General features: G+C 50.7%; 6 protein-coding genes and 1 non-coding gene across 15 annotated transcripts in view; 3 read left to right on the top strand and 4 right to left on the bottom strand.

Moving 5' to 3' along the window:
• PPTG_00991 (dihydroxy-acid dehydratase) overlaps positions 1–1,985 on the bottom strand; it is a 4,317-nt gene extending 2,332 nt beyond the window's left edge. Inside the window, exons 1-2 of the mRNA XM_008892583.1 lie at positions 399–1,985; positions 63–322 (exon numbers count right to left, since the gene is read on the bottom strand). Of these exons, the coding sequence (XP_008890831.1) occupies positions 63–322; positions 399–1,854 (1,716 nt within the window). The 5' untranslated portion in view covers positions 1,855–1,985. The remainder of the gene's footprint in view (positions 1–62; positions 323–398) is intronic.
• On the top strand, positions 892–3,440 carry PPTG_00990 (hypothetical protein). Its single transcript, XM_008892582.1, has one exon. The coding sequence runs from the start codon at positions 2,214–2,216 to the stop codon at positions 3,414–3,416; it is 1,203 nt and encodes a 400-aa protein (XP_008890830.1). The 5' UTR covers positions 892–2,213; the 3' UTR covers positions 3,417–3,440.
• Positions 3,339–5,057, bottom strand: PPTG_00989 (hypothetical protein). 4 transcript variants are annotated; one of them, XM_008892581.1, is made up of 5 exons: positions 4,960–5,057; positions 4,075–4,869; positions 3,935–4,004; positions 3,708–3,865; positions 3,349–3,626 (listed from the first exon to the last, which is right to left on the bottom strand). In XM_008892581.1, exons 1-5 carry the CDS (start codon positions 5,005–5,007, stop codon positions 3,450–3,452), a joined length of 1,248 nt encoding a protein of 415 aa, XP_008890829.1. In that variant the 5' UTR covers positions 5,008–5,057; the 3' UTR covers positions 3,349–3,449. The 4 variants fall into 4 exon arrangements, with proteins under 4 accessions (XP_008890828.1, XP_008890829.1, XP_008890826.1 ...); XM_008892580.1 differs by having other exon boundaries at positions 3,339–3,626; positions 4,075–5,057; XM_008892578.1 differs by having other exon boundaries at positions 3,349–3,865.
• A 59-nt stretch (positions 5,058–5,116) lies between these two features.
• PPTG_00988 (ribosomal protein L13) lies at positions 5,117–6,642 on the top strand. Its single transcript, XM_008892577.1, has 3 exons — positions 5,117–5,353; positions 5,987–6,156; positions 6,231–6,642. Exons 1-3 carry the CDS (start codon positions 5,215–5,217, stop codon positions 6,531–6,533), a joined length of 612 nt encoding a protein of 203 aa, XP_008890825.1. The 5' UTR covers positions 5,117–5,214; the 3' UTR covers positions 6,534–6,642.
• A 27-nt stretch (positions 6,643–6,669) lies between these two features.
• PPTG_00987 (SCY1 protein kinase) lies at positions 6,670–9,858 on the bottom strand. Its single transcript, XM_008892576.1, has 3 exons — positions 9,802–9,858; positions 7,338–9,721; positions 6,670–7,252 (listed from the first exon to the last, which is right to left on the bottom strand). Exons 2-3 carry the CDS (start codon positions 9,660–9,662, stop codon positions 6,791–6,793), a joined length of 2,787 nt encoding a protein of 928 aa, XP_008890824.1. The 5' UTR covers positions 9,663–9,721; positions 9,802–9,858; the 3' UTR covers positions 6,670–6,790.
• A 749-nt stretch (positions 9,859–10,607) lies between these two features.
• PPTG_00986 (hypothetical protein) lies at positions 10,608–12,377 on the top strand. 6 transcript variants are annotated; one of them, XM_008892572.1, is made up of 4 exons: positions 10,608–11,253; positions 11,330–11,665; positions 11,791–11,913; positions 11,980–12,377. In XM_008892572.1, exons 1-3 carry the CDS (start codon positions 10,657–10,659, stop codon positions 11,836–11,838), a joined length of 981 nt encoding a protein of 326 aa, XP_008890820.1. In that variant the 5' UTR covers positions 10,608–10,656; the 3' UTR covers positions 11,839–11,913; positions 11,980–12,377. The 6 variants fall into 6 exon arrangements, with proteins under 6 accessions (XP_008890820.1, XP_008890818.1, XP_008890819.1 ...); XM_008892570.1 differs by having other exon boundaries at positions 11,726–11,913; XM_008892571.1 differs by having other exon boundaries at positions 11,711–11,913.
• Positions 12,378–16,752: 4,375 nt separating this feature from the next.
• Positions 16,753–16,824, bottom strand: PPTG_20505. The gene has a single exon. It is a non-coding gene; the product is annotated as a tRNA-Pro (tRNA).
• Positions 16,825–17,057: the final 233 nt, after the last annotated feature.

Here is a 17,057-nt window from a genome sequence, read left to right as displayed (position 1 = left end):
ACGCAGCCCTCTGAAGCAGACTTGACGTTCTTGATGAACTTGTACAGCGTACCACGAGTGGCCTTGAGAGGAGGAGCAACCCACTCCTTCTTACGCTCAGCCAGCTCCTCAGCAGTCACGTCCACCAGATCGATGCGGTTCTTCTCCGCGTCGACCGTGATCTTGTCACCGTTCTTTACCAGAGCAATGGGGCCACCAACTTGGGCCTCAGGAGTGATGTGACCAATGATGAAACCGTGCGAGCCTCCGGAGAATCGGCCGTCCGTGAGCATGGCAACATCCTTACCAAGACCAGCTCCCATGATCGCCGACGTAGGAGCAACTGCAACATCAAAAACAAAGATACAACGTCAGAATCAAAACAACTCAATCATCAGGCCAGAAGATACAAGACTTACGCATCTCCGGCATGCCAGGGCCGCCCTTGGGGCCTTCGTATCGGATGATGACGACGCTTCCCTTCGTGATCTCGCCCTTCTCCAGACCAGCCATCATGTCCTCCTCGCAGTCGTACACCTTAGCCGTACCGGTGAAGACAAGACCCTCCTTACCGGTAATCTTGGCAACCGAACCCTCTGGAGCCAAGTCACCACGCAGGATACGCAGATGGCCGCTAGACTTCAGCGGACGGTCCACAGGGTAGATGATCTCGTGGTTGTCCGAGAGATCAGCCACCTTCTCAAGGTTCTCCGCCAGCGTCTTGCCCGTCACAGTGAGGCAGTCGCCGTTAATGTAGCCCTGGTTCATCAGGTACTTCAGCACGGCAGGAGTGCCACCCACGCGGTGGATGTCCTCCATCACGAACTTACCACTGGGCTTGAGGTCAGCTAGGAACGGCACGCGCTCACTGATCCTCTCGAAGTCGTTAATGGAAAGCGGGATGTTCGCGGCGCGAGCAATAGCGATCAAGTGGAGCACGGCGTTGGTGGAGCCACCCAGAGCCATGGTAACTGTAATAGCGTTCTCGAACGCCTCGCGGCTCAGAATGTCAAGAGGCTTAATATCCTTCTCCAGAAGCACCTTAATCGCCTCACCGGCTTGGTGGCACTCGCTCTGCTTCTCAGGCGAGTCAGCAGGGAAACTGGACGAGAACGGCAGACTCAGACCCAGCGTCTCGATAGCCGTAGCCATCGTGTTGGCCGTGTACATACCACCGCACGCGCCAGCACCAGGGCAAGCGTGACGAATGATATCGTGACGCTCCTCTTCCGTGATACGACCGGCAATGTACTCACCGTACGCCTGGAAGGCCGAGACGACATCCAGGGTCTCACCCTTAGAGCTGCAGCCAGCACGGATTGTACCACCGTACACCATCAACGACGGACGGTTCACACGAGCCATAGCAATCACACACCCAGGCATGTTCTTGTCGCAACCGGGGATACAAATGTTCGCGTCGTACCATTGGCCGCCCATAACCGTCTCGATCGAGTCGGCGATCAGGTCACGCGACTGCAGACTGTAGCTCATGCCATCAGTGCCCATACTGATGCCGTCGCTCACACCGATTGTGTTGAAACGCAGACCCACGAGACCAGCGGCGTTCACGCCCTTCTTCACCTCGCCGGCAAGATCCAGCAGGTGCATGTTGCACGGGTTGCCCTCCCACCACATGGAGGCGATACCCACCTGGGGTTTGTCCATGTCTTCCTCAGTCATGCCAGTGGCGTACAGCATGGCCTGCGAGGCGCCACGAGCCTTGGGCTGCGTGACAGTGGCGCTGTAGCGGTTGATACGCACACCATCAGCGGCCTTGGGGCTGTCGCCTCCGGAGGTGGCAAAGGTTCGCTGTAGCAGCGTCTTGCGCATGGGCGAGGAGGCGCCCGTACGCTGCATGGTCTTGCTCAGCATCTTGCGGTCTTAAAAGCTATGAGCGGTCGGATCGAAGAGTGAGCGCCGATGGAGGTGCTTGGGGCTGAGAGCTGCTGATGCTGGTGGTGCAGGGCGCAACCTAAATATGGTTGCGCAAGCGTTTGCGCAACTTTAGCAGGGAACTGAATGACAGGATTGGCTGAAAAAGGGACGCCAAAAGATTTTTCCTGTTGTGTGACTGATCAAAAGTCTGCACCTCTCTAAACTGATCGCACACGTTGAAGTGAGACTTGGCAAAAGCCGAAACGTCACACTACCATTCTCGTGTTGAGCCGACGCAACGTAGCAACCTGGCGGACGACTACGACTTGGAGGGTGTGACGGCGCGGTTGGAAGCCATGAAGGCCAGGAGGGAGAAATGGCACAACCGAAAGGCCGACGAATTGGAGAAACAACAATTATCAGAACGAGAAATCACTTGTGGATTTGAATTGGCACCGGCTGATCTTTCGAGTGGCGGGTCGGATGCAGACTGCAATGACGGCTATCAATCTAGCAGCACTAGCTCATTGCCCAGTGACGAGGATAAAGTGGTGACGTCGTATTCGCAGGCACAGAAAGATAAAAGCAGAGGGAGGGCACGGAAGCTTAGAGTAACAGACAGTCTTGATCTCTCCATGTCGGTGGCGACATCGAGTAGATCATCACGTCAGGCCGAAACAATGCATAGTGACCGCACTAAATCACAAGCAACGCATTCAAAATTACTAGGCAAGGGTCCGACATATAACGGTGACAGCAACCAGAAGTCGTCTAATGCACTGCTAAAAAACAATCCTACTTGCAAACCCTCAAGAATACCGAAGCTTGTGCAACAACGTCGCCAGCTGCAGGGTCTGCGTGCTGTTGCATCAGGAGGATATTTGCAAGCACCGATGTCGGCAGTGGGTTCCAACGGTCCAACTACTAAGTGGCAGCATAAAACGCTAACGTCTGGACATTGTTTCAGCCCTCCAGACGCATCAAAAAAGGAGACATTGCCGCACTCTACACGATCTCCAATTCGTGACGTACCGAAGCGGAGCAGCTCGATCTCTTTCAAGAAAGAAAAGACAAATAATTGCGATGGAGATCTTGAAGAAATTGGTTCTACCACTGCTGAAGAGCAGCGACTGCTCCAATCTTTGGAAAAGCTCGATCGACGATTGTCAAATGTCAGTAACTCGGCTGTATCTGTACGCGAAGGTGGCGAACAGACCTCACACAATGAACGAAGCCTGAAAGATGATTCTATTCGGGCTCGACACGCCACTGAAAACCACCCGAGCACAGTGTATGCCACTAACGAGAATGAAATCGATGTCAACACGTTACGAGCTGCAGCGTATGGGGGAGGTACCCACTGTAAAATCCGTCAGCCGTCATCGGTATCTGTGCGCTCGTCCTCAGCGAAGCGTGCTGAGCTTTCCAGTGGTTTTCACAAATCTCGAGTTCGAGTAGGTGGTGCATTCATGAACGATACTCACCAAAACAGCCATACAGACGGAAGCGGGAAGCACAAAATTGTGGTGAAAAAGGATCTGGCACATTTGCTTTTCTAAAAAGACAGAACCTTGAATTCATTTTGTACTGCTTTACAGCTCGCCGCAATCCACAATTGCGACTTCATTCTCAGGAAGGGGGCGACTATTGCCATTGCTCACCTTCACATTCTGCATCGCGTCCACAACATCGAGACCTTCAATGACCTCACCGAATACCACGTGCTTCCCATCGAGATTCTTGAGGCCTGCCTTCGTCGTGATGAAGAACTGCTCATGGTCAGGCAACAAAATGAATTTTACACAACTACCTGGCTTGAAACCATACTTTAGCTTGAGTACAATGCGTACCTGCGAGCCATTTGTATTCTTGCCAGCATTGGCCATCGATAGTAGTCCTACGTCGTCGTGGGGAAGAAATTTTTCATCTTTAAAATTTCCCCAGAGATCACCATGTGGAGTGCCGCGGTAAATGCTCTGACCACCAGTTCCGTCCCCAGTGGTGAAGTCTGCGCATAATCACAGTATAAAGTGTCAGCACACGCATATCTGTATGAGTTAGAGACTTGGATGCTAACCTCCGCCTTGGACAACGAAGTTCTTAATGATGCGGTGAAACTTGCAGCCCTTGAATGTAAGAATTCCACCCTACACACACATGAAAAGATTATTGCGTTAGCCACCACCAATCCAAGATTCTACAACATCTAACATCCACCTTTTCTCCTGTGCATAGGCAGCGGAAGTTCTCCGAAGCGAGCGGGATTTCGTCCTTCAGCAGACGCATGACGATCCTGCCCGCTGGAGCTCCAGCAATTGAGATGTCCAAGTAAACAGTGGGGTCGGTTGCCTTCGTGATGAACCTCTTCTTGCGTTCTTTCAGACTAGCGACTGACACATAGCGCTCATGGAGCTTCTGAAACAGCTCTTCTTCTCGACCGCTGTACGTCTCCAACGTGCGATCCACTGAATTTAGCTTGGACGGGTTGTATTTGGTGTAAAACTTCACCAGCCGGTCCTTAAAAGATTCTTGAGGCGACAATGAGGACCCGCTGTCTTTCGCAGCACTGCCGAAGCTCCAAGTGGAAACACTAGATTGCGTTGCATCCGCTTTGACCTGGCTGGAGCCCAGACCGTAACCTTTCTGAAGCAGCCTTTCAACGAGGCTGGCTTCCGTACTGGTATCCTTCCCAAGCAGAGAAGCTATACCTTCGCCAATGTTCCCAGCTTCGTCCACCAACTCCTGGTGCTGCTTGCGCCACGACTGTTGCGAACGCTGTCTAAATGCCATCGGTGACTCAGAGTCCGGACCGATGGAGCGGCTAAGGCTGCCCGAACCGCCTGACGAGCTGAGCTTCCGCTTGGCTTGTTGTGCAGCTTTTTCTAACTCTCCCAACGCCGGGTCATTGCGCAACTTCTTGGCTTCCTCCCACTTCTGTAGCGACTTTTTCTTGAATGCTGTCGCTATCGCCACACTCTCGGGATCCGTCACTATTTCGGCGTCGGCATTGCCCTACTTCCAGGGGGCGGACACAACAGCAGCAGCCACACATACTCAGATCACACGCATAGCTCCAACATGGATGTATCGTCAAAGACTCACGTTAAACAAGCGCACCGGGTGTCTAGGTAGCTCTTCATCCACCATCATTGCCTGATGTATACAAAAAGCATCTGTATACTTGGAGGTACAGATATGTGGCCCACATTTGTGAAAAATGTCTTGTGATTCGCAGAAAATCGGATCGAGTCAGCGATTGGCCAGCGATAGTGATTGGAGGCGGGTGGTTCGTAGGCCCCAAAGCTTCCCATGCTCCACCATTTCCTCTTTCTTCCCCGGTGAAACCTCGAAGCAAAAATGGTGTTTGAGAAGCCGATCGTTGTCGACTGCCGTGGCCACCTGGTGGGCCGTCTGGCCTCCCTGATTGCCAAGGAGCTCCTGCAGGGCCAGCACGTCGTTGCTGTGCGTTGCGAGCAGCTTGAGATCTCCGGCTCGCGTAAGTATTCCCCCCTGACTTGTAATATTGTATTCCAGAGACAGACAGGTCCAGTATAAATTGTCAGTCGCACACGCGTCCAGCATTTTGGTGCCTATAGGCGTCTGTGTGCATACTGGACTATCTGGACCTGTCGCGTAGTGCAGTGAAGCAGAGTGTCTCGCTTCGTAGAGATTTTTTGAGTGTGGCAAGGAGTGCTGCCAGTCGAGTGTGTTTCAATTTCCGCCCGCTATCTGCAACGACTCGCTGAGGTCGCGATTCGTGTCGTTCGTCATCTGTCTGGATCTTCGGCTGCTGCGCCGCTGCGTTCCGCGTTGGATTTTACTAAGAGGTGAAGCGTGAAGATGTGGAACGTGATGGTCGATATAATGCTTAGCGTTGAGTAGCCAGCGAAGTGAAGGAAGCGAAGACTCAAGAAATTTGCGATCGAGAGGCGCTGCAGATGAGGAAACAAGCGGATGCAATCGCTGCAAACCTCCCCAAACATGCAAAAGTCGCTGCGTGCAGGCACCCTGCCGAGCTGCAGAACATCTCTGGATGTTGTTGTAGTGAAGCAGCGGTGTGTCATGCCGTCTGTGTGGTTTGAGAACGGATTACTGATGTGATCTGCTCTTGCTTCCACGTATACAATAGACGTGCGCAACAAAGTCAAGTTCTTCCAGTTCTTGAACAAGCGTACGGCCACCAACCCCAAGAAGGGCCCCATCCACTACCGTGCCCCGTCGCGCATGCTGTGGCGCACGATCCGTGGCATGCTGCCGCACAAGACGGCCCGTGGTGCCGCCGCCCTGCAGCGTCTTAAGGTACGAACTCGTCGCTCTTCAGTTAGTTTGATTTGATACTGGAGTCTCACATGGCGTTAATCCATTGATTGCAGACGTTCGACGGCATCCCGTCGCCGTACGACAAGCAGAAGCGCATGGTCATCCCTGCCGCTCTGCGTGTGCTTCGCCTGAAGGCCAACCGCCGCTACACCGTCCTTGGTGACCTCGCCTCGGAGGTCGGCTGGCGTCACGCCGAGCTGGTCAAGCGCCTCGAGGCCAAGCGTATGCTCAAGTCGGACGCCTTCTACAAGAAGAAGGTCGCCCAGCAGAAGCGTCTTGCCGAGGCCGAGTCCAAGGTGTTCGCCGACAACAAGGAGCTCAAGCCCACGCTTGCCAAGTACGGCCACGCTCTCTAAGTTGGTTGCTGCTGCACTTGGATTCTTGGTTCACATCCTTGAAAACATTAGCACATGCACTTGTTTCTAATTAACAATGGAAACGTTTGAGGAAATTTCACCATTTCTATCTTATGATCATTAAACTACGTTGAATTGCCTGAACAAAACTTTATTTTTCGTACAAATATCGCCCTTGAACACAGTTTCATTCACAACGTTATGCGCTGCATCGAGTCCCTAGCTTCTACAAACACGAAAATGAATCAAAATGCTGCCTACAGCCCGTCGAAGGCGCTAAACTTGTCTCCACTTTGCTGTTGAGGTGCGTACGGATCGTAACCGGGAGCTTGAATCTGCAGCATCTGGCCGGGACCGGCCAGGCCCATGTTGTTTTGACCGTAGCCTCCTCCACTAAGAGGCGCTTGTTGCTGCATTCCGTACGGAGTCATCTGCATCATGCCTGGGTTGTACTGCTGCTGCTGGTGGTTCATCATTCCGTTGCCCATATTCTGGCCATAAGGCACCATTCCTTGCTGCTGGGCCATCGGGTTCGCCTGCATCCCCATTGTGTTCTGGCTGGTGTATGTCGGTGCTCCGGACTGAACACCACCACTTATGCCCATGCTCATGCCATTAAACATGGTGCTACCGCCACCACTAGAGCCTGGAGCTGGCGCAGGAGGTAGAGCAGTGAGCAGATTTCCTGTATCGAGCAGATCGTTCGACTTGGGCGACGACTGTGTAAGAAAAAAAAAACAAAGCACAACAGCACGTAAGCAACGAGAATTTTGCACAACACAGCACCAAATCCTTTGAACGCACCTTAGTCGCACTCGCGTCAATGCCAAGCAAATCAGCGTTTCCATCGTCCTTCTTGCCCGCGCGACGGTTGGATCTAGCGCTTCCCTTCTTGCCTGCACGACGACGTGCAGAAAACGATTCAGCTCGCTCTGCTGCAGACTCGCGTCGCCCATCCGAGTCCCGTCGTTCCGTTCTGGTACTCTGTGTTCTGCTGCTAGAGGACGAGCTCGAGTTGCCCAGATAAAACGGGTCATCCGAGTATCGCTCGGGTCTTTGGTTTTGAGCAGCTTCGGGCTCCGGTTTCTTCTTGGGGACATACTCTTCAGACAGCAACTTGTTAGCAGCAGCAACACCAGACTCCCGTTCCTTCGAGGCCTCTGCAGCGCGAACGGCTTCGGACATTCCCGAAGCGGCTGTGATTCCTGTTGTCACAGAGCTGACGGAGCTCTGAGAAGTGAACGACTTGTCACGCTCGCTGATCACAGCCTTCAGCATGTCCTGAATCTTCTCGCACACCATGTCGAACTGCGAGTTGTTCAGTGTCTGCTCCCACAGCAGCGGAGCCACCGCAGGAATAATAAGTTTGGCAGTGAACTCCGGACCCAAATGCTTGCCGAGGTTATCGTAGCATCCCAGAATGCACATGCACGCTGCGGGGGTCTTGTCTTCATGAAGGGTCTGTTGTAGAGTGGGCAGAACGCTCTCAATCAGCAGATCCTTGTCAAACACGTGGAACGACTTGGCCAGCCACAGCAACGCGTTTATCCTCACTGACGGCTGAGGAGGAGTCAGGATGAGTTTGTTCACACGCGGCAAGATCACCTGCTTCAAGATACGGTACTCGAACAAACTGGCTTGGTCCACGATCTTGTTTAGCACTGTGTCCAAGATTTCGGGCACAGTGCTGTCCAGAGCGCGGCATAGCATGGGTACAATGTGATCACGAATGTAGCCATCTTCAGCCTTGGGGATGAGAGTCTCGAGCTCCGAGACGAACATGAGCATACATTGCACAGGCTCAGTAATAGCGAGCAGTGGGACCATCATAGGCGCGATAGAGTATGAGAAAGTCTGCTTGTCCACCTTGGCCACGATCTTCAGCAGCGGCGTGATCACAAATGGAGCCACAGCCTTGTTAATTACCACTGACTGGAGGCCAGGAATGACCATATCACGCAATACACGCGGCGAGAAGCCATCGATAGCATCAGGCAGCGTCGTCAGGAACTTGGCCTGAGCTGCTGGCTCCTGTTCCACGAGACTTTGCAGCATACGCAGCGTCTTGATCGGACCCGAATCGAAAAACGGTGACGCGAGGAAGGCACGCGCCTCCGGACGCTTCGCTGGCTCCAGCGAGAGCAAGGAGCGAATGGTGTTCTGCAGTGCAGTGGGCACGGAGGTTGGGAACGAAATCGGGTGCAGAGACTGCACTTTGTAGCCATGAGTCATCTTGTTGCCGTCATGTACGTCCAAGACCGGGTTGCGTCCGCCATCCGCGCGAGGAGGGACGAACAACTCGTACACCAGCAAACCGAGCGAGAACATATCCGCTTTACTATCGAACTGACGTGGCTCCGTCACCAGTTCTGGGGCGCAGTATTCAAGCGGAGGCTCCCAACTCCCTTCAATCGCTCCTGTGGCTGGATTTCGTACTCCCGTTGAAGCGTCGAAGCTGTAGTATTCGCTGCGTGAAGTCTGTCCAGGCTCCACGACTCTGCAGAAGCCCATACCGCCGAGTTTCCACTCGCCCTTGGGCGTAATGAAGATACTGGTCGGACCTAGACTGAGATGCACACGACGTCCTTCACGATGCAGGAAGCTGAGCGCCTCTCCCACGTGCATGAGTCCGCAGGCGAGCTCGAACTCCGTGAGGCCGATCTCCAGCACCTCAGGCGTGACGTTAGCGATGTTCGTGAAGTTCTTGCAGGCGTTGGCTAGTGAGCACGTGACGCGCTCTGTGACGAAGCACAGCGAGCGGCGGCTCTCCTCGAAAACCTCCTCTACTTTGAGCACATGCGGATGACGCAACACACGCAGCGTCTTCATCTCTTGGCGCAAGATTTCCAGCACGCGGTCCTGTGCCTCCTTGCTCTTGAGTTTCTTGAGGTCTTCCTTGTCGAAGAGGAACACGCTGTATTCGTGGTTGGTTTTACGGTGCACGGCCGGGAAAATCTTCCACGACAGCTCGTGGCCGCCAGATGCGGTGCAGTCTTTGGGCGTCTCGTAGTGCTTTAGATACTCCTCGCTCAGCATGCCCTGCAGGTTCTGTGCGCCTGAGACGGCGGCCGACGCCGCGCCGGACACAGCCGTCTGCACGGCGCTCGAGAAGCGGTTCAGCATGCTCATAGCGACTGCTGCTTGGAATCAATCGGAGATTGTTTGAGTGTTTGCCCGCGTGTCAGACTCTGAAGGAAGGGGCGGCATACAAATTCCAAGTGTAATGAGAGGAGTTGGGGGAAATCGAAATGTACCAATTTAGTGGCACCTGACAGTGTGTATCAGCATCCTAAAATCGCTTCCACCTAGGAATCGCGTTTGGTGTCCACGTGCAATTACCGAGTGTGTTAGACACTAAAGTGCATCGTTATCCGCAGCAACGCAACGACATAAATGCTGTCGGACGACGTGGAAGCAGGTGGTCGACTACCTCCACGCAGTTGCAGCTGAACTGGAGAAGAAGCTTAAGGGGATGAATCAAACATACAGCCACACTTCTGATGTCTACTCTTGGAAGTGCATCCAATCGATTGCTGAGGAGAGACAGAAATCGACGGTGAAGAACGCTCTTACCCTATTATTCGTGGTATTAAGCTTGGGGGTCTAGTTCGCGAACAAGTAACAGTATTTACAACACTACAGCGTTGTCTGGAGAGGGTTCCAGCATTAATACTTGTGGCGTTTCAACCACTCCTTTCGCTACTACGCAACGCACTATGACGGTAGACTGCAGTGAGTTCTACGACGTACACGCAAAAGTCGGGGAGAGTACCGATGCTCCTCGTCAATGCAGTGAACTGTACTAAGATCGTTTCCATAATCTGTCGATACTGTAAAACAGCGCCAGAGTAAACCCTCAAGTCCGCGTCTTGATGGAATCAAGAAGGTGAGAACTGAAATTAAGACGGATAATAATGACGACCTCCACATGTGCCTCCAAGTCATATAAAACAAGCTCGTGTCTGTCAGCTTCGAAAAAATATTAAAAAGAAGGCCTGGAAAATCTTTACGGGGCTAGCGTACCATTAGAAAATGCAGTCACTTCAACGTTGCTTCCTCTTATTATCGATATCGGCTATTGGGGGCAATTAAACTGACCAGCATTCTTAAGAAACAGTTAAAAATGCCACAAAACATGGTTGCCCCGCCACTCTTCTCGGAGGCGGAGCTTCTGGACGTGCTCACAGGGATCGACGCGGATAGCGTGAGAGACGAAGCTCCAGGACCTTCAGTCAATGTTGTGCTGAGTGAGGACGTGCTGTCGTCGGAGCAGGCCTTTGAGGACTTCATGGATTCGTTCGGGTCGGGTGACGACGTGGGAGTCCTGAGGGCCTCTGATGGCAGCCAGTCTGAAAGTACTAGCTCCGCATCTTCACTTCCAGCTCTGGCCACTAAGAGCAAGCGCAAAGTGGGCGCTACTGCCTGTACAGAGATGCCAGCGCCGTCTGGTGTAAAGCCCAAGCGGAAGCGCCGCAAACACGAGCTGGACCATCTTCGAGCAGTGGCAGTGGAGCTTGAGAAGAAACTTCATATGCTGAACAGGGCGTCGAACGAGGAACAACCAGATGTCAACCACACTTGGAAACACATTTCTAACCAGCTCATGACCGAGCGACAACGGGCTGTGGGTGAAAACGCTCGACTGCGGCAGCTTGTAAGGGAGCAGGTCAAGTCGGTCAAGGCAATGCAGCGGGCGTTGGATAAGACCCCCGATTTAAGTGTAAGCCATAGTGGCGATTCATGTTTTCTGTTGCGGTGCTTAATACCTATTGTGATGTGATGAACGGATACTTTAGAAATTGGGGATTGCATCAGAATGCTCTACGCTGAACGGAACGACGCGATGTGAATCGCCAACGTCGAAGGATCTGTACAGAGAGCTCTTCAGGAATATTTCGTCTTCGTACAGCAGTGGTGTTGGCAACTTATTGCTGCATCAACCCAGCATGCCAGCACCTAGTCTTGTGGGCAAGAGAAAAATGAATATGGAAATGGAGACTACCGGCGGCTGCGGGCCGCGAATATGTCTGCAGTTTGTGGAGAGCCGACTGATACCTTTTAGTATCGTGAGGATCGGAGATCAAGCCTGGGACTTTCTATCAAGCTCAAACGGTCACAAAGACTTTCAGATGGTACGAAGTGGTAGTAATTCAGGCTGCTATATCTATTCACGCTAGTCAACTGTGTGACAGGCCCTTCAAAATCAAGGCAACGAAATGTTTGGGCATTGCACGGTAACTAACCCCTCTGGTTCCAGGCAATCTTTGGGCAATATCGCAGTTCGAAGGTACTACGAGTCGAATAAGCTGAAATTCGTGTGGGAGTGTGACGGGCTGTGTTCGCACGATGATATCTCCATGCGTGTTCACCAAAAAGGATGGTGCGTCAACTTTAGTAGGATTAATTAGCTGAGAGCTCACAGGTTATGCTTGTGTAACAATGATAGGTGCGTGTTCGAGCCAGCAGAGGAAGACCCTCAGAATGCTACGATCTTTCGTGCTTGTGTTCGAATGTCCCCAACTCTCGCAGACAGCAGCGATCCCTTCATCGATTCGGCTAAGGCCGTTGGGCAGACCACCGAAATTGTGATCGAGAACTACGAAAAGACAGTCCTGTATATTTTTGACGCCGTATTGGACTCCCTTGCTGGCAAGGTTGTTTAATCGACTAATCCTGTTGCATGAAAATGAGGAGAACCGGTCCTTCAGACCGGAGCTCTCTTGTGCCACAATACTCCGAGTCGGGAGTTGAACCGTGACGGATATATGACGCAGATTGCTGCTCTTCTATTTGTCTTGAAGTAAACGAGTTTCTAACTTCAAAGAATTTCTCTTCGGCCTCTGTTGATAATTGTTTGGGCGATTCAACCCAGATTTATGAATCAACCACATTTTGTGAGAGTTGTTCACGCCATTGTATTAAATAACACTAATACGATCAATATTTTCTGGATTTAAATCCAAATCCAGAGTTTCGCCATGGACGGCACGCGACCTATAGAAAAACTTATACTTCTTATACGATTCATGAGTAAAAACTCGTTTGAAACAAGCAACATTGTTTCAAAAAGAGTTTTACTCATGAATCGTGTATGGTTTCTACTATCTTCTACTTCCTCTGGTTGGAAATGATCACGCGAAACCGACTACCAATTGCTTCAGCTCTATTTAACAGTTACAGCATCTGATTGGACAAAACGAAAGCCCCGCATCTTCTCTTTTTCTAGCCACTAGTTTTGCGCTGAACGAACTACTGTAGCCTCTGCCATTTCATTTCTAACTCTTAAGGTCTCCAGCCTCGCCTGGAGTGCGACCCGCCACGCCTGCGCTACGCTGCGTCTCCCTCTACAAGCATACCGAAGTCCAACCTTACCGACACCGAGCGCAAAACCGTCATTGACGAGCTTCTAAAGATCAGCAACAATGGAGAAGTACCCCGTGGAGCGTTTGCTAAAGTTGGTGTTCTAATGAGCCGACATTCGGACACCGTGAGGTTAATTTGGAAGCGGTACAGCTCTGCAGTGACGGCTGGTGTCGTCGTGGGGGGGGGAGTGGCTTAGCCGGATTAAGAAGAACAGCGGCAGAAAGCGGAAGAATCGAGACGAAGTACGTGACAAACTGAAGAGTGTTCCCATCGAGGATAGAGTGGTTAAACGATGTGTGGCGGCGGTCTCTCCAGGCATCTGATAAGACAGGCAGTGAATGAGGGGATTGTAACGCGACGAACCACGTTTATCAAGCCGGCACTAACGAATGATAACAAGATACGGCACGTAGAGCACGCGTTGTCGTTTATCGACAAATCTATCTTGCAGTTCGAGCCTATGCACAATCTAGTGCATGTAGATGAGAAGTGGTTTTACGCAGACCGCAACAGACGCTCATACCTCGTTTTCGACGGCGAAGAACTACCTGCACGTGCATGGAAGAGCAAGCGAATCGTTCCAAAGACGATGTTTTAACTGCACTTGCACGGCCAATGTAAGCCTCTATATTTTTAGTTTTTTGGAAAATGAAAACCGTTAACATTTTATTTTTAATTTTAGGTACGATCCTCACCGAAAGCAGCGTTGGGATGGCAAAGTTGGGATATGGTCTTTCACGGAACAGTACGAGGCGAAGCGGCGAAGCAAAAAAAAAGAGACAAAGGGACTATTTGCACTCGTAATATCGATACAGTCTGCCGGGAAGTATACAAGGAATACATTCTGACGAAAGTATTCCCAGCGATCAAATCAAATTGGCCAAGGAAGGATCGTCGTGAAATCATATTCGTACAACAAGACAATGCAAAACCACACGTAGCGCTAACAGACCCGGATGTAATGAAGGCCGGAACTGAAGGAGGATGGAACATCAAGCTACTGTGCCAGCCCCCCCCCAACTGTTTAGCCCTGGGTCTGTTCGCCTCCATGCAAAGTATTAAGAATCGAATACCAAGAAAGGGTATCATCGCTCTCATAGCGTCGTTTGTGGGCGCTTTTCGGGAGCTGAAGACTGACACAATAGATGATATTTGTTTTGAACTTACAGGCATATATGCAGGAGATTTTACGAGAAAAAGGAGGCAACCTGTACAAGCTACCACACTTGGGGAAAACAACGCTCCGGAGAGCGAAACAACTTACTGTTAGTTTGCCATGTAGCAAAGAGCTGTATGAGTCTGCTGTCGCGCTACTTAAGTCTTCGAACCGTGGCAGTGCACTGCTATTCAATTTAACCCTTTCGTGGTCAATGGGGGCATTGTTCCCCCATTTGGAGGGCGTATCCTTGAGTACCGCTCGTGTCACCCACGACAGGGGGCAAAATGCCCCCTGTCATTATTTTTGTGTGTTGGACGAGGCGGATTCGCCCTTTCTACTTGAACTACAAGGATTTGCAGAAGATTTGCTGTAGTACCGTAGTTTATGAAAGGGGGAAAATTCCTTCTTTGATGGCCTAATGACTTGACCTTCTATACTATAATATAGCCAGGTCAAAAGTACCCGTTCGCGAAAGGGTTAACATCATCATAAAAGACAGTTAATGTGATCTACAAATTTATATAAATCGCATAGTAAGTTTTTAGCGGATAACAGAACTATTGACCTATCATACTAACTTCGCGTGATCATTTCCGACCAGAGGAAGAATAAATTGGTTAACCTTTTATCTCAAATATCATTGCAAATATCACAAAAAAGCTGGTTGTATCCCTCTTTAAACGTATGCATGTGTATTCATATGTAAATGAATGCGCCACTTGCTGCTAAAAATAGGTTGATAGACCTGTTGTACACAATATCCGGTGGACATAAAAAAACACAGAATAATGTTGACTGTGACGGGGTCACACAGCACCTTGCGCTGAGGAAGTAGGCTTCCAAGATTATACAAACTCTAAGTGAACGACCGTTCACGTGTCCCTGGTCTGAGGGCTCAATTAAGGGTACCTTTAAGACTGACTGTATTTATAGGTAAGCTTAGCTTGGTTTCTAATACAAACTATAAGTCACCTATAGTAAACCTATGTAGATATGCAATGATTGGCTTCTAGAGCCTCTGGTACCATGTACCAGGTATTACAAGAGTGACAGGTCACTCTTCATGTAACTTGGGTACACTGGGGTTCGTACCCCGTTACATTGACTGTGGTGACCGTGAACAACATCATAACCCAGTCACCCAGTAAATTTTCTTGAAGATTATTGGATGAAACTCACCTATCTGTGATATGAATAACAACCCAGTGAGTGAAGTAATTTGGAGAAGCAGTAGATACTGCGCGCCAAAGAGCGTGTGTGACAGTGCCCGGCAAGCGAACCCTGCTGGCGTACATCTTCATGGGCAAGCACAAAAAAGCACAAAAACCACTGGATGGGGAAAGCAGAGAAAGGAGCTCGTCATGCCATGAGCGAGAGCTTCAACAGAAACGACATATTCATTTTCACTGGTTTAAATGGTTTGTCTGCTGTCTACCACCCAAGCGGCCCCAGTTGGCTACTGGACGGGCATTTTGCCCACTTTCAACTTGATACGGTGAAGTATGGAGCTGAGCTCGGGTTTCATATTTTTGTTTTACCCGCTCACACATTGCATTTCTTATATCTTTGGACGTGTCAGTTTTTGGCCCTTTCAAGCGTTACTGTGAAAATGCACTCAAACGTTTTCCTCGTGAGAGTAATCGCAGACTACCAATAAAGGACGATGTGGCAGAAGTCGCGTGCAAACCATTGATAAAAGCATGCAGCAAAGATAACTTTAAAATGGCTTCAAAAAGGCAGGTATTTTCCCGCTACCACTAGATGTGATGCTGCAGGGAATTATCCGTAACAAGCCTGTCATAAATCGCTAGACGCTACCGCACGTTGGTATTATCAAGGGGCAAAAGACACCACCTTTGAAGCTGTTAGAAGTCTCCGAACGTCAAAAACGTGTTCTGCGTGAGCTCAATCTCAACACCGACGCTCTCAATGCTGTCAAGCTTCTGTCGAGTTTTATAAAAAAAACCACGTCCTCAGAAGCGGACACGGAGCAAGTGGATTGACGACAGGTACACTAATGGCGACTTGCTTCATTACGACATGTTAGTTGCTGCCGAGAAGGCTAAAGAGGAAGCCGTAGCTGAAGCAAATAGACGGAAGGCAGAGCGTGCGACCGCAAGTCATGTTGTGAAGGAGAGGAAAGAAAAGGAGAAGGAGCTGCGAGCGAAGGCGAAAGAGAAATGTGAAAAGGGTCCAAAAAGCGAAGCAGAGAGTAGAAGAGAAAGGGGCACGAGATGCAACTAAAGCGGGGCGTTCCGCCATGAAGAAAAATAAGTACACTGGCCAGACGGTCGATTTGTGGAAGAAGACCTCATCAGCTGTTGATATCTGCGTGTGGGTCGTTGTCTGACTGTTGTGTAGGTAGATTAGTGCTAAGATTTTCGTGGTATTAGGTACTCTATATAAAAAGTGACCTGAAATGTCTAGTCCTGTCGTGGTATCATACAAAAAAGCAATAAATTTCATAAGTGACCTGAAATACGTCTGGTACGGATAGTTTTTCAATGTAAACTTGATGTTTGTAAGGGGCAGGCGATTTCCAAACCGCATTCGACTCACAGGTTCCAAAATATTAGAGGTAAGGCGTATCCCTTACCAAAACCAATTTGAAATTATGGCGCCATCCACACCTTTAAACACAAACTCAAAGCCCACTCACCGAATGTTGCAAGTAGCCAAAAAGGCGAACAAAGAGTAGGGCCTTGCCGGAGATCGAATCCGGGACCTCTCGCACCCTAAGCGAGAATCATACCACTAGACCACAAGGCCACGCAAACGCAAATCCACACCCACATGTCGCGCCGCCAGCACGCACCCCTCACGACCCACAATACTCCACCAGCCCTCGTGTTGCACTCTCCGTCCTACTGCGCAGCCGTGTGTACCTTCCTCACCGACTTTGAGCTCTGTGCGACGCCGCTACAGGCCACTCCGTCTTCGACATCATACAGGATGTTTCAAGCACGCTCATCAACACTGCAGCGTACCACATGCGCCAGGAC

The sequence above is a fragment of the Phytophthora parasitica genome (assembly GCF_000247585.1).
Source record: "Phytophthora parasitica INRA-310 unplaced genomic scaffold supercont2.1, whole genome shotgun sequence".
NCBI classification, from domain to species: domain Eukaryota; phylum Oomycota; class Peronosporomycetes; order Peronosporales; family Peronosporaceae; genus Phytophthora; species Phytophthora nicotianae.
Note: the sequence above shows the minus strand (reverse complement) of the source record. Positions and strands in the feature narration are given on the sequence as shown.

What these genes read in the sequence shown, in the direction of transcription:
- PPTG_00990 (XM_008892582.1), top strand. Translation starts at nt 2,214, where the DNA reads ATGAAGGCCAGGAGGGAGAAATGGCACAACCGAAAGGCCGACGAATTG.
- PPTG_00989 (XM_008892578.1), bottom strand. Translation starts at nt 5,007, where the DNA reads ATGATGGTGGATGAAGAGCTACCTAGACACCCGGTGCGCTTGTTTAAC. An exon ending in GCCTATGCACAGGAGAAAAG is followed by an intron (nt 4,005 to 4,074) that starts GTGGATGTTAGA and finishes ATGTGTGTGTAG; the next exon opens with GGTGGAATTCTTACATTCAA. An exon ending in CTTCGTTGTCCAAGGCGGAG is followed by an intron (nt 3,866 to 3,934) that starts GTTAGCATCCAA and finishes GATTATGCGCAG; the next exon opens with ACTTCACCACTGGGGACGGA.
- PPTG_00988 (XM_008892577.1), top strand. Translation starts at nt 5,215, where the DNA reads ATGGTGTTTGAGAAGCCGATCGTTGTCGACTGCCGTGGCCACCTGGTG. An exon ending in GCTTGAGATCTCCGGCTCGC is followed by an intron (nt 5,354 to 5,986) that starts GTAAGTATTCCC and finishes CGTATACAATAG; the next exon opens with ACGTGCGCAACAAAGTCAAG. An exon ending in CCGCCCTGCAGCGTCTTAAG is followed by an intron (nt 6,157 to 6,230) that starts GTACGAACTCGT and finishes CATTGATTGCAG; the next exon opens with ACGTTCGACGGCATCCCGTC.
- PPTG_00987 (XM_008892576.1), bottom strand. Translation starts at nt 9,662, where the DNA reads ATGAGCATGCTGAACCGCTTCTCGAGCGCCGTGCAGACGGCTGTGTCC. An exon ending in TTGACGCGAGTGCGACTAAG is followed by an intron (nt 7,253 to 7,337) that starts GTGCGTTCAAAG and finishes TTTCTTACACAG; the next exon opens with TCGTCGCCCAAGTCGAACGA.
- PPTG_00986 (XM_008892570.1), top strand. Translation starts at nt 10,657, where the DNA reads ATGCCACAAAACATGGTTGCCCCGCCACTCTTCTCGGAGGCGGAGCTT. An exon ending in GTCACAAAGACTTTCAGATG is followed by an intron (nt 11,666 to 11,725) that starts GTACGAAGTGGT and finishes ACTGTGTGACAG; the next exon opens with GCCCTTCAAAATCAAGGCAA. An exon ending in CGTGTTCACCAAAAAGGATG is followed by an intron (nt 11,914 to 11,979) that starts GTGCGTCAACTT and finishes TAACAATGATAG; the next exon opens with GTGCGTGTTCGAGCCAGCAG.